Raw genomic sequence first — 14,949 nt, forward strand, 5'->3', positions numbered from 1 at the left:
GGAATGTTTTTCTCAAATTTTTCTCTAAGCTTTCGATTCATTGAGTTATCTCGTGTTCTATCATGGGTATATACACCAAAACGCTCTAGGTTATCATACCTGCTGCTTATAGATTATAGCAAGGTTATTATAGGGTGCAGATAATCCAGTGGTTACACTTAGTGTTGCTTTATAATATGAAGCAGCGGCAGCCACCATGTTCCTGCAACAATTTCAACCAAGAAAATCAAATTCTCCCACAACACACATACTACTACCATCAGCATGAATGAAGTTAGAAGGATCAAATACCATTCCATGTATATATTCCCAAGATTGGTCAATGCTTGTGGGTGGTTGGGCTGTAACGAAAGGCATTGCTTCATATAAGAAAAAACACAATTTCAGTACAACTCTAGTGGCTTGAAAGGATAATGAATTAATGACTAAATATAAATGTAAAGCAGACAAGACAAGAAAAGAACATACATTATAGCACTGGATTGCTTCCTCCACTCTGCCAACGTCTTTCAGAGCATTACCCTAGAAAAACCAAGAAAATATTATCCACTTGCATCTCAAATTTGCATATTTTGGGTCTGGTTTTTGTTTCCTGTAGTAATTACAAAAATGGCACTGTGTTCGTTTTATATCCTATTTCAAAGTTTTGTATGGAAAACGATGAAAACAATAAAAATATTTGATTTTTCTGATACAAACATTAAAACAAAACAAAATGGCAATTTTGCAAAATTGAAACTGAAAACAAGTTTTCCAAAACTAAACAAACCCTTGAGTTCTTTACACTAAATAAACGGCAACAAAATAAGAAACCAACCAAATTATTGTAAGCTTCCAAAAATCTGGGGTCACATGTGATAGCTTGTTTGTAGTGTAGAATTGCCATATCCAGTTGCCCTTGCTCATAATGTATACTGGCCAAATTACCTGTAACATCATTTGTAACACAGTACAGTCAGTGTGACTAGCATAGATTGAGTTTTACTAAATTGTGAATTGTAAGCTAGCGTAATTCGAATAAAAACAATACTTGAAACTGGCAAAGATATCTAAATAAAGGATAAACAGCTTTCACTGCTATTCACTGTTTTACTATTTTTGCATTACTGTTGTCAATTTGCAGCAAAGCATGATCAACGGGAAATACTCTCCAGTAAGAACCAGCCATAATTATATATTGCACAAAGGAGGCCATGAGGAGCCAATATAAAGTCTGATAATCCTTCATTAGTATTAATAATGGCAAGTTTACCAAAAATGAAGCTTGTTTGCTAGCAACTTTTTAAAAGAAATTAAGAAAAAGGTGGTCCTATTAATATAATAAAATATGCAAACCAATTATGATACAGTACATCAATGACTGTTCATGACATGTTATCATTAATAATTTTAGAAATAGATACCCATCAATCACACGGTAGTTGATGCAAATCACAGTTCTGCAATGGTTATACAACTGACTAAAACTAAAACTTTTTAAAAAGAAAAGGAAAACAGATGTTCATTTCTTACTATCCCATATCTTTGCACTGATCTTATACAAAGAAAACAAAACTAGCAGCAAACAGATAAAGTAACACAACAGAACTCACCATAAGCCATGCCATAGTTTGGCCGCGTCTGAAGAGCATGTTGATAACATGCAATAGCTTCTTGAGGCATCCCTAAAGCCTGATGAAGAAAAAAATAAAAACTTTCAAGGTTCAATCAATGCCAATCAAAGTACTAGTTGCATCCAACCAATCATATTCTTAACATCATACCTTGTATACATTCCCAAGGTTCAAATATGCATCAGGGAAGGAAGGTTTGAGTTTAACTGCTTCCTGAAAGATTTTTAAAAAATGTAAAATGAGAATATATACCGATAAAATTGTACAGTATGAAAAGTAACGGAGACCAAATTAATCCTCATTATATCAAGACTTCATGAGCATGTAGCAAAAATAACTAAAGTTTAGAGAAGACGTAAGAGAATACATTGCACATCACTAACATATGATGCACCAAAACCGCGACAAGTCACTTCTGAAGGTTAACAATAATTCATTTATGAATAATATGAAGAAAAAATATCAGAAGTGCATCAAAATTAATTAGACGGTTTGCCTTATAAAAGGCTCCAAACAAAAATTAAAGAATTACATTCGAGCGCATGAGTATGAAAGACAGACACACCTTGTAATATTGTAGGGCTCTGTTGAAATCACCAGACTCCATGAACAGACCAGCAAGATTTGACCATGCAATAGCAAAGGTAGGTTGAATACGCAATGCCTCAAGGTAGCAACTGTATGCCTGCACAAAATGTTAAATTCTGACTATTTGCAGTCTTGCAGATGGAAGTTACAACAAGACCAACCATCATCTGAGTCCAGGCCTTGAAGACAACAACTTCATATCTGTATCGAACTGTGAATTTGGACACAGTTCCACCCACCAATTATTTATATCAGTAACTAAAATGTAAAAAAGATGTAGGGCATAAAAGACTAAGTATTGAAGGAGCCCTCCAGGCTTCGAGGCCAGCACATGGCCATTTTTATCAGGTATAAAATGGGAGACAAGTATGATCAATTGGAATACATATCGGTGTTGTTTGTTCTGATGATTCCGGCAGAGAGTTGTTCAAACTGGAAGGCTAACTAAAAAGTGTTTTGGCTCTAAAAGCAATGTTGTACACCAATTTCAGAGTAACTAGCATTGTGGCAGAAAACATCTATATAAAAAAAAAAAACCTAACCTCCTACATAAAAAGACTAAAAAAACAGGTAGAGTACCACTCATACTGGGGAATCCATAAGATAAGAAAAATTGGACATGCTATAGCAGCAGGTTGTGGTATAACAAAATCCAATTTCAGATATGTTGCACTGTAGTAAAGAGAAAACTAATCTCTATCCATAAGATTTTCCAATTCAAAAGAGTAAATTATAGACAGTAAACAACATCAAACAAAACTCCAAAAGATACAAATTTAAACATAAAAGTGCATATAAAATATTAGGACTTACTTCTTGGACCAACCCTTGAGCTTTCATTAGATTACCCAAGTTGCTATGAGCATCGACCTGTAGTTCGTAGATAATGACAACGAAAACAATGATATGTCACTAAATCCAGTAAAACCAAAGGAATAGAGAAGGAAGATAAAAGATTGCACCCTAATTCTTAGGAATAACTACTTCACTTGAGCAGCAGTTACTCATCCAACAAATAGCAAAAATTACCATTAGTGGGTTTATAGCAAGTGCTTGACGACAACATTGAGCTGCTTCAGTGAGCCTTCCTTTACGCATGTATGCACTAGCAAGATTTGACCATGCATCAGCAAAATTGGGACGAAGCTGCAGCGGCAGAACCAAAAAGGGGGATAAATGTTGAACCAACTAATCATGAATGGCACAAAAACGTACAGTATAGCACATAAAGAAAAAAGCTCCCTGATCAAATGAGAGAAAAACACTAGCCATTGAAAATTAATAATTATAACATAAATAAAACCTATGCATCATTTTGTATAAAACAATTGGAATGATGGTATCGAAAAAACTTAAAGTGAGGCTTATATGGTTGTCTATAATATTAACTTAATGACTCCATGCAAGCAGAACAATTGTGACCTACTAAATTACCATCAGCAACAATTAAGAATATATTATGATAGCCCATAAAAAATAAAGAACAGAATCCAGCCTGTGTGTTAGTACTTAATTAATACAAGATATGTTGTCGTCAAACTGATATTTGGTTGCTGAACACAAATCATGGGAAAACTGAACACAAATCATGGGAAACTTAATTAATACAAGATATGTTGTATTAGAGTAATAATACAAAAAGAAAGAAAACTAAACCAAAACAACACAAATGAAAAACTACATTTGCAAGTCCAGAATTGCATACAGACCTCGATAGCAATCAAGTAATAGCGAATTGCAAGGTCAATGTTGCCTTTTTCCTGCATAAAGGAAATCTCCATTAATTATAGAAAATGTATGTGATTCACCAACTACACAGAAACATAGAATAACACTACCATCACAGTTGTAGCAATTAACAGCAGTGATTTACCTTCCATGCATTTGCCATATTACCGTAACACTCGGCAAAGTGTGGCTCAATCCTAAGTGCTTCTTCATTTTTTGCCACACACATATCAAAATCATGCAACTGCGCAAGACAAGTCGTTCCACCCATTCCAAATGCAGCACATGAACAACAATAAATCAGCTCTAAGCATTTTAAGTAAGTAGTCAAACAAATAACAGACAAAATAGATGCAATAAAAAGAAAAACAAACCTGGTAATAGATTGCACCGAGGAGTAGTAAGTTATCAGTACGAAGCGGATTTCTCTCATAGACAGTGTTGCTATGTTCTAGTGCTTTCTTGTAACTTCCACTCTTGTACATTTGATGTGCAAGAGACAAATGCAAATCTTCATCGACTACACAAGGAGAAATTTGAATCAATTACATAAATCGTGTCATGAAGCCCTCAAAATATTCCCACTACTCTTGACATTGTATCATCAGTTCACAGCTAAGCAATTAAAAAGTACTCGAAAGTACGAAATTGGCTATTCCTACTCGCAAAAGTTCAAAGCAATCCTCGATACGAAATAACAAACTGAAAATTGATGAAAATAGTCTCAGCTTAAAATCCCTTATTAAACCCTAATTATGAAATTGAAGCCAGAACAAAACCAAAACAAATTTATTTTCCAGTATTAATGGCGCGAGTGAAGTATAAAACCTTTGGAAGCTTCGATCTCTAGCTCAATTAGGAAAATCAAAAAGGATGCGCTGAACCAAAAAGATAGACCAAACACAGTGCCAGAAGAGGAGGAAATGAAGAGAGAAATAGTTTCTAAGCAGCATTTAATTTAACAATAATAAACAGAAACAGAATTTAGAGTGAATAATAAAAAATTAAAACAAAACCTTCACTAGATTCATGTGTACGTAAAGGCAATAGCGTAAGCGAAGCTGGCTCTTGCTTAACGGAGAACGGTTCAACGCGATCTCCGGTGAACGGGAGCCGAGAAGTGTCAGCTGAGCCGGGAAGCTGTGACTGGTGGTTATAGTGGTGGCGATGGTGATCTCCCTGCACGGAGATCATGGTGCCGGTGTAGACGCGCAGAGAGAGAAGATCGAGAACTGAATCAGTGATAAACAAAGGTGATCATTAAAGCAAAGTGGATCGGAATGGGATCGCGAGAGCAGAGACTGTAGATGAAGAAATCGCGAGAAAAATTAAAACCCTAATTGTGGGAGAAATTTCTCGAGTGTTTCTTCTTCTTTTTTCTTCTCTTGTTCTCTTGAGGCTTCGTTTTTCTGTTGGTAAAGACAACTCAACACGAAGGAGAAATGTTTTTGTAAGGGGTGAGAATCTCGGTCGAGAAGAGACCTGGACCGTCGATGTGAGACAAATAAAGACGCTACCGTTCGGTAAAGTGAGATTTCATTACTAACTGACACGTTAACACGTATATTTTTTATATTTTAATTTAAAATATTTAGTTAATATTTTCTTTTAGGTAGAAGATAATGAACGAGTTTTCGGTAAGTTAAAAGTTAAAAGTTAAAAGTTAAAAATATTTAATATTTTTATTTTTGTTATTTTATTTTATTTTATTTGTTTTTCTTTCCTTCCTCGAGCTACTCCTTGTTTTGTGCTCTGGTTTCCAAGTTCACTTTCTCAAAGCACCAGGCAAATGATTTGAAATAGTCAAGTATAGTATTCTCTTTGCCTTAAATTACATTTTACTTTAACAATTTTATACAAATTTAGAAATCCAGTTAATATTGTATGAAAATAATTATCCTCCATTAATTATATGAAAAAATAAGTAATAATGATAATAGAAAAAATAAGTATATATGATTTATTGGTATGGTAAAATAAGATATAGTTTAAAACAAATATATTTTATTAAAATGACATGAGAAATGTTAAGAATATATTTTTTAGGAATTTTGATGGAAATATCCTCTTTTTAAAATTATAATCCCAAAATGTCTCACTTTTAAAAGAAAATACAAGAATGTCCTACTTTTTAGCTCAGTTGATCATCGCAACCTGGGGATGCGACTTGTTGAAAAAGAAAAAATTTCATGTTAACTGATGGTCGCATCCTCGGGATGCGACCTTCTAAGCTCTTAATTTTTTTTTTTTTGCCATTTGCATTTGTTATTGGGTAAATTATATTTATTATTATTAAATAATATAAAAATAATTAAAACATTTAAAAATTAAAAATACTATTATAAATAATAATAATAATTTTAATAATAATAATAATAACAATAATAATAATAATATTAATAATAAGAAAATTATATTAATACATTAAAATAAAATTACATTAAATCAAAAGAAAAAAATACATCAATTTTTTGTAGATGTGCTAGCTTGGACAATTTTTCTTAATATAACCGGATACCCGACATAATCCTATTTTGCTATTTTGCTGGTAAATTAACACTTAATATTATTTTTGTTAACAATTGAATTATTGATTATTTAATAAATTAAAAATAATTAAAAAATCAAAATACTATTAATAAAATAAAATAAAACACATTATATTGGAGAAAAAAATGCAGTTAAACAAGAAGAGGTTGTTAAGAAATTATTTTATCGGCAAAATATAAGGAACACGTTATTTATTTTGACACATTCTTATAACAACATCCTCCTATTTTTTGTTTTGGAAAATTATTATAACAACTTCCTCCATTTTTCCACGCTATTATAACAACTTTCTCCTATTTTTATTATCTAATAAATAAAAATTAATGAAAATAATAATAATAATAATAATAATGATAAAATATAAATTTGATATATTTTTTACTTCAGTATTTTTTTTTTAATTTAACGTGTTTTATTGGTTCAATTTAATTAAGTTTATTTTATTAATATAATTTACTTTATTATTATTATTACTATTATTATTTTTATTATAATTTAAAACATTATTAAAATTATTATTATTATTTATTAATATATTTTATTTTATTAATAGTTTTTTGAATTTTTAAATATTTTAATTATTTATAATTTATTAAATAATAATTAAGAAAATTAATAAAATGGCAAAAAAAAAAAATATAGTAGATGGTCACATGGAGGATGAAAAAAAAAATATTTCAGATGATCGCATCCCCAGATTGCGATCAACAACTAGAGCAAAAAAGTTGAGCAATTCTGTATTTTTTTTTTTTAAGTAGGGCATTTTAAAATTAAAAAAAAAAAAGGGATATTCATGTCAAAATACCTATTTTCTAACATACTTTTCAATACATTTATTTCTATTAGTTGAAATTCATAACCTATTAAATTTATGTGGACTCATATAATTTAATGGATATAAAAATCAACTATTAAAAATAAATGTGTTGATAAATATACATTAAAGAGTGTGTTGTAAAATATATTAAATGATATATAATTTGAGACTAATGGAGTACTACTCTATACTTAAAAACTAAATAAATTTTGGTTAAACAAAATTGACTTACTTGATACAAATAAATCAAATATGTAAAATTTTTGGATTAATTTGTATTTATATTTTAGAATGAAATAAGTATGTCTTAAGTTTTAGTTGAAATGAATTTATTTTTGTCTTTTAAAAAAATATAAAATAAAAACATCAAAATAACAAAACAAATTTATTGTTGTAACTTTTTTAAATATATCTTGATAGGAAATACGAGGTATTAAATATATTGTTAATATTAAAAAGATAAATATTTAAAATATGGATAAAAATTAATTAAATAATAAATACATTTTAAAAGTTATAAATTTTCTTATAAATAAGATTAATGAAAGTCTCCAAAAAAAGAAAATCCGATAAGGGAGTAAAAACTTACAAATAATATAGAAATTAATAAATTGAAAATTTACTAAATTTATTTTTGTTTGATTTTAATAATAAATATATGTTTTTAACATTTGCAATAGTTCTTAACTATCATTTTTTATCAACTAAAATGACAATTTAAGCACTGTATACATATTATGTAAAACTTTTTATATAGTTATGAAATCAAATTTTCTCAAGGCCTTGCTTTCTTATAAATTATCTTAAAACATTTCACTAAGAATTTAAATATAAAAATTAACATATTGTATGTTAATGAAGAAATAACGTAATGTCGTTTTTATAGTTTTAAAAATAATAAAATAATTAATGTAAGAAAATATTTCATTTAAAAGTTATAATAACAGTTACATTTATATAAAAATATATTGTGGAAATAAATATTTTTTAAAATCAACCATTAAATTGAAATATACTATCAAATAAATTATATATATATATATATATATATATATATATATTATCATTAATCTATATTCATTTCTAAATTATAGATTATTAAATTAATAAAAATATATAATCTAAATATAGATGCTTTTGTATTTTAAATTATAAAAATATAAATAATAAATATTTTTTAATATAATACTTATTTCTTTCTCACTTTTTTGCTTTTGATTACTTTCTTTTTTATCTCTATTTTTTTAATTAGATTTATGTCTCTAAAGTTTTTGTTGTTTTCTTTTATTTTTATCTTTTAGAAAATATTACTACTTTAAAGTATACATTTCAAAATTTTAATAATAAATAAACAAATTTTCTAAAAAAAATATAAAAAAATATGTTTCAAAATTTTATTTATGCGGGTTATAGACTATCACAAAAATTTAATGTTTTATCGGATTTTAATTTTTGATAGTGTAAAATTCACTATCAGATCCTAATTTTTGATAGTATATTGGAGGTAGAAGAGGCGGAACAGACTAACTTATATGAATTAATTAATTTTAACAATCCTAACATATAACTTTTTTATCAAATATATTTAATATTTTATTTTTATTTTAAAATTTGAGAGAGATAATATTTATAAAATAAAAAGAAATGATTTTTAAATACAAATTCCGAAATCAACACTGTATAATAAACATACAATTTTGATTTTTATTTATTAATATTTTATCTCTCTTCAAACTACAAAAATGAAGAGAAAAATAAAGACACTAATTAATGATATATTTTATATAATGTCTAATGTACCACCTTAACTTTTTGTGTTCAAATAGAATATATGTACAACAAAAGTGAACTACACAAAGAATTCAACCACATAGCCTAAACTTTTGCATTCAAAAGCTATAATTATTTTTGTTACAAAGTTTATTCAAAGAACATATACATAAAAAGAAAGAGTGATTCATTCTTCTACATTAGATGATTGTTGACATGGAGAGAAAGAAGATTGCTCTTTCCGTTTGCTAGAACTTGTAAGCATTGCCACAACTTTACGCATAGTTGGGCGTCTAGAAGGAGATATGTCGGTGCATAGTAATGCAATTTTTAATACATCAAATATTTGTGCAACATCAATTTCATGTAGTAGGTCCAATCTAGCATCAAGGATGTCCAATTTCAACGAATATTTGTTGATACGATTTGTCACCCATGTTACAAGATCACCACCACCTTGATCCAACGATTGGACTGGTTTCTTTCCTGTTAGTAACTCCAATAAGACAACTCCATAGCTATAGACATCGCATTTTTCTGTCACTTTCATTGTGTAAGCATACTCTGTGTCAACATTGTTACACTCATTGTTATTATTTACAATAATAAAATGTTTAAATGCTTGTTTACTTTATAAAAATATTTTTTTTATTTTCATTTTTTGTAGTATGTATTTATTTTAACACGTTAACAAAAAAACAATTAGAATTTTGAAATGAACAATTGTCTAACATTCTAAAAAAATTTAATTTCTATACATTGTTAATATAAAAAAATTTATTATTTTTCTAAATACATCATTTCTAGTTAACATTCATCACTCAACAAATATTTTCACAAAATACCCAACCATAAGTTATTGAACTTTAATGTTTCCAAGATTGGTAAAATGACAATGTGAACGTAGTGAGATTCATTCATACATAGGATTTGGATAGTTCATGTTGAATTTTAAAAAACACTAGGATGTTAGGTAGAAGATTGCACAATTAAAATTTATTGGAGACTACAACTTAAAAATATGCAAGTCAATTTAAATAATTTCAACATAGAGAAGATCCAAATTTTCAGTATTGCTAGGGCGACTTCAAGTAAAATAAAAATCAATGAAGTAACATTTTGCACTCGCAATTTGTGTCATATTCTTTTCTTACATTTATGTGACTACAACACAATTATGATTGAGGTTGCGTTAGTCATATTTAATTGTGATTTTTCACAATATATCAAGATGTGCCCGTGACCTCGATTTAAAACGATATGTAGTTGACAAAAAAAAAATACATGTATAAAAATGCAAAAATGATTTTTGTTAAGATTGCTCACCAGGGGCAATGTAGCCATAAGAACCAACAACTGCAGACACTGATTTAGACCTTGAGATATCAATCAACTTAGCCAAACCAAAATCTCCAACATGAGCTTCAAATTCATGATCAACAAGTATATTATTCGACTTGATATCGCGGTGGATAATTCTCGGCTTGCAATCATGGTGCAAATAAGATAGTCCTTGTGCAGTTCCAAGTGCAATCCTAAACCTGTCATGCCAATGAAGACTAGAGGAACATGTTCCTCCATGAAGTAACTCTCCCAAACTACCCTTTTCCATGTACTCATAAAGTAGCATATTAGATCCACTATAGTTGCAGAAACCATATAGTTTCACAATATTTCTATGCCTTATTTTTCCCAAAGTTAATATTTCAGCATGGAAGCAGCCCTTTACATCAATGCTGTTGTTGTGACTGTTTGATGTAAGTTTCTTTACAGCAATTGCATTTATATGATCACTAGTTGATATATCAGCTCTATAGACAGTTCCACTACCACCTTTCCCAATTACATATTTGGAATGAAAATTTTCAGTTGCTTCAACCATGTCTTGGAAAGTTAACTCTTCTTTTGGGAAGAAGTACATGTTTGAAACATGTGGAGAATTTTTTTTATCAATTATATCTTGCTTTGACACAAAGGAACTTCTCATGAGATATATAATGACTAGAATTAAAACCAAAGAAACAACACTAACAATAGCTGCACCTATAGCAAGAATCTTTCCTAGTTTATTTGGAGGGGTGTGTGAAAGTGAATTTGGACAAGGGGCAAGCTGTCCTCCACATAGTCCTTTGTTCCTTAAAAAGCAACTGAATTTTGAGTTTTGAAAGAGAGGTAAAGAAGGTAAAGGGCCAATAAGATCATTGTATGAGAAATTGAATGAAAGTAAACTTGAAAGTCTATTAAAGGAGTTTGGAATTTCACCACTCAGATGGTTGTTATTGAGTTGGAGGGATTCTAGCATAATAAGATTCCCAAGTTCAAAGGGTATTTGGCCTGAAAGTTTATTATAGCTGAGATTCAATGCAATTTGCAAAGATGAGAGTGCACCTAACTCTTGTGGAATGTAGCCACAAAATGAGTTTTCACTCATTTGTAGCTCAGTTAATCTCAAGAGTTTTCCTAATGCCAGTGGAATTTTACCAGTAAAATTGTTATGTGAGAGCCTAAGAAGCTCTAATTGTGAAAGAGTTCCTATCTCGCCTTGTAAAGTACCTATAAAGTTGTTGTGACTAAGATCAAGTCTTTGGAGCTGCTTGCAGTTGAAAAGTTCCATAGGAACTTTACCAAAAAGGTAATTTGATGAGACATTGAAAGAAACTAATTGAGAGAGGTTGCCAATTTCCTTTGGCAATTGAGACAAAAAGTGGTTATTAGAAAGGTGAAGTCTTTGCAAGTTTTTGCAGTTACCAATTTGTGGAGGAATGTGGCCTGTGAATTCATTCTGTTCCAATTCAACTGTAGAAAGATTTACAAGCTTGCATAAATTAGAAGGAAACCTACCCTTGAAGTTGTTATCGAAAAGGCGAAGATACACCAAGGACTTACAACTTGTGAGTCCATAAGGGATATTTGCAGTGAGTTTGTTTGATCCTAAGTTCAACAGCATCAATTTAGATTGTTGACAAAGATGGATTGGAATTCTTCCCACCAAGAAGTTGTATGACAAATCAAGCACCCAAAGTGGACTATTTGCTCCCAATTCATGAGGAATTATACCACTTAATGAGTTATTGAAGAGTTGCAAAGAGGTAAGTTTTGTCAAGTTTTGAAATCCAATAGGAATAGTACCATTGAGATAGTTAATAGAGAGATCAAGCTCAGTCAAATTTTTCAAAGTGGTGAACTCATTTGGAATCACACCACTTAACTTGTTTTGAAAAAGATGAAGTAATTGCAAGCCTTTTATATTAACCAACTCAATTGGTATTTCACCTATTAGAAAATTTTCTGAAAAATCAATCTCTATTGCAACAGAAAGGTTACCAATCTCTTTTGGAATATTTCCTGTCAACTCATTCCTGTAAAGGTATAGTCTCTTTAGAAATGCAAGTTTTCCAATCTCCTTTGGAATTGCTTCCACAAGATTGTTCTGATAGAGAGCAAGTACCTCTAAATTAGTACAATTTCCAAGCTCTTTAGGTATAGCACCATGAAGATTATTTTCCCTAAGGACCAAAGATTGCAAGTTTTTGAGTTTTCCAAGTTCTTTTGGTATTTCACCACTTATCTGATTTTGAGTCAAACCAAGATACTCCAAACTCTCACATCCACCAATCTCTTGTGGTAAACTTCCTGAGATCATATTCTGACCGGCTCGAAACCGGATCAAATTTTTAAGCTTACCAATTGATGGTGGCAAAGAACCAGTCAAATGATTTGTGAATACAATAAGTATTGAGAGTGAAGAAAGGTTACCAATTTCATAAGGCAAAGGACCAGAAAGTTGATTGTTGAAAATATACAATTCTGTTAAATTCGAAAGCCGGCCTATTTCGACAGGAATTCGACCTTCAAATTGATTATTGTTGAGACCAAGAATCTTCAAACTTAAACAATTTCCAATTTCCTTTGGTATGAAACCAGATAAACTATTTTGAGAAAGATTAAGGTGAATCAAATGAACCAAACCACCAATGCTGGAAGATAAAGAACCTGAGAGATTCATTGCATGCAAGTCAAGATATTCTACCATTGGATTATTGGTTTCATTGCTGCAGATGACACCATTCCAACCACAAGGATTGGAATCACTTGAATTCCAATTCTCAAGATGATTGTATTTGTCAAACAATCTCAATTTTATTTCCATAAGGTATTTTCCCTCTGCATTAAGCCCTACTGATAAACAAAAGTTAAGACTAAATAATATTAATATCAACATCACAAATAATGCAGATACATTTTTCTCCATATGCATCATAAAACAAGGACCACTTGCACATGCAAATTATGGACAAGTTTCTATCAGAGGTTTGAAGTAGTGTTTACTATTTTTCCACTTGGAAGAAAAAAAGAAATGAAGCACTAAAAGATTCATTAACACAAACAAATGTTTAAGGAACATTCAGAAGAGGAATGACACTAACCACAATAATGGGAAGGTACATAGATAGAGCTATGGAATTAATATGCAACTTGCTAAAATGATAATAGTAAAGAAATCACAGATAGCATATTAGAATATGTATGATTGGTGGCCAAATGAAGGACTCAAAGATCCCACTTTCTATGAATGATAAGTTCATAGAAACAAAGTATTGGTTAGGCAAGCCTAACCTAGGCATACACTATGCATGATATTTTAGAGATTCTTAGTCCAATAGTTTTTTAAATTTTAGAATCTTAATGAAGGCTCTCCAATCTATAATATAAAAAAGGATTAAATGTTGATTGGGAAAATGAATGAGGTACTAGGCAAAAGGATTTATTTGATAGTTGAATGTCCATGAAGTTGTAATCCAATTGAATTGGAGTTAAGTGGAAGTTCAACTGGCACCACATTACATGGTTTAATTTATTTATCAGTGTGGTCAAAAAGTAATCATTCTTCTACAAACTTATCACACATCACTAAATTGGAAAGATTGAAAAGAGGAAAAAGGAGAGAGATGATGAAAATAGAAGAATATAAGAACAATATTATTTCAACATCAAAATATAGAAATATATTTTCATGTTTTTATCTTTTACGATTTATACATTTTCAAAATATACACAAAAATCAAATAACACATATTTTAGAGTTTTAATCTTTTGATTCTAAAGAAAATAAGACTTTAATAATTCAAAGTTTAGTCTACAAATAAATAAAATCTGATAAAAAATTGTTATAACCATAATTTGACATCAGACTCTCCCGAACGATTCTTCAATGACTAAAATTCATTAGTCACATCATGATTAAATAAATATAACCTCACTTGACATCAAACTTTTGATTGATGTCCAATAATAATCTTATATTGAAATGCATAATATAAAAAATAAAAATAAAAAAATGATATAAGGAAAAAATGTGTTAAATAGTCGTGCAAAAGTAGTTTTATTTGTAACTTAGCATGAATTTAGTCTATGTGCATTGCAATGAACCTTTCGAAAACCTTGAAATTGACGAAAGACGTCGTACGAATCATTTTGAGAAATATTGTGAGTGGGTTATTCGATAATGCTTTGCCCAGAACTCATATTAAATTAGTTAGTCTCTTTGTACAAAGTTCCCAAAATTTGATTCAAGTGGAAATAGTCAACTCAAGAGGATGCTTTGAAAAGAAAAAAAAAAGTGGTCCTAAAAAGCATACGGTAAAATGGTTAGTGTTTAAGGGTATCATTGGATTTATAGAATAAGATAGAATGAAGTACTAAAAATAGAATAACATGAGATGATATTCTTTTTCAAAATCTAACTACATATTCTATTTCATTTAATACTATGACACAAATCATAAGACCAAAAAAAAATTACTATGACACAAATCATAAGACCAAAAAAAAATTACTATGACACAAATCCAAATATACATTTAAAACCTTTTTCATGGTATA

At 29.7% G+C, this 14,949-nt stretch overlaps 2 protein-coding genes across 2 annotated transcripts in view; both read right to left on the minus strand.

Annotated features, from left to right (window-relative positions):
• The window catches only part of LOC101506182 (probable UDP-N-acetylglucosamine--peptide N-acetylglucosaminyltransferase SEC), an 11,233-nt gene extending 5,846 nt beyond the window's left edge, over nt 1–5,387 (minus strand). The window contains exons 1-13 of the mRNA XM_004495498.4: nt 4,946–5,387; nt 4,304–4,449; nt 4,075–4,173; nt 3,911–3,961; nt 3,231–3,347; nt 3,015–3,071; nt 2,179–2,298; nt 1,764–1,826; nt 1,593–1,671; nt 818–927; nt 469–522; nt 292–359; nt 100–202 (exon numbers count right to left, since the gene is read on the minus strand). Coding sequence (XP_004495555.1) covers nt 100–202; nt 292–359; nt 469–522; nt 818–927; nt 1,593–1,671; nt 1,764–1,826; nt 2,179–2,298; nt 3,015–3,071; nt 3,231–3,347; nt 3,911–3,961; nt 4,075–4,173; nt 4,304–4,449; nt 4,946–5,123 — 1,245 coding nt within the window. The 5' untranslated portion in view covers nt 5,124–5,387. The remainder of the gene's footprint in view (nt 1–99; nt 203–291; nt 360–468; nt 523–817; nt 928–1,592; nt 1,672–1,763; nt 1,827–2,178; nt 2,299–3,014; nt 3,072–3,230; nt 3,348–3,910; nt 3,962–4,074; nt 4,174–4,303; nt 4,450–4,945) is intronic.
• A 3,593-nt stretch (nt 5,388–8,980) lies between these two features.
• Nucleotides 8,981–13,824, minus strand: LOC140920139 (uncharacterized). The gene is made up of 2 exons (XM_073367473.1): nt 10,393–13,824; nt 8,981–9,630 (listed from the first exon to the last, which is right to left on the minus strand). Exons 1-2 carry the CDS (start codon nt 13,325–13,327, stop codon nt 9,254–9,256), a joined length of 3,312 nt encoding a protein of 1,103 aa, XP_073223574.1. The 5' UTR covers nt 13,328–13,824; the 3' UTR covers nt 8,981–9,253.
• Between the last annotated feature and the right edge of the window lie 1,125 nt (nt 13,825–14,949).

This window comes from Cicer arietinum, chromosome 4 (genome assembly GCF_000331145.2).
Source record: "Cicer arietinum cultivar CDC Frontier isolate Library 1 chromosome 4, Cicar.CDCFrontier_v2.0, whole genome shotgun sequence".
In the NCBI taxonomy this organism is placed as follows: domain Eukaryota; kingdom Viridiplantae; phylum Streptophyta; class Magnoliopsida; order Fabales; family Fabaceae; genus Cicer; species Cicer arietinum.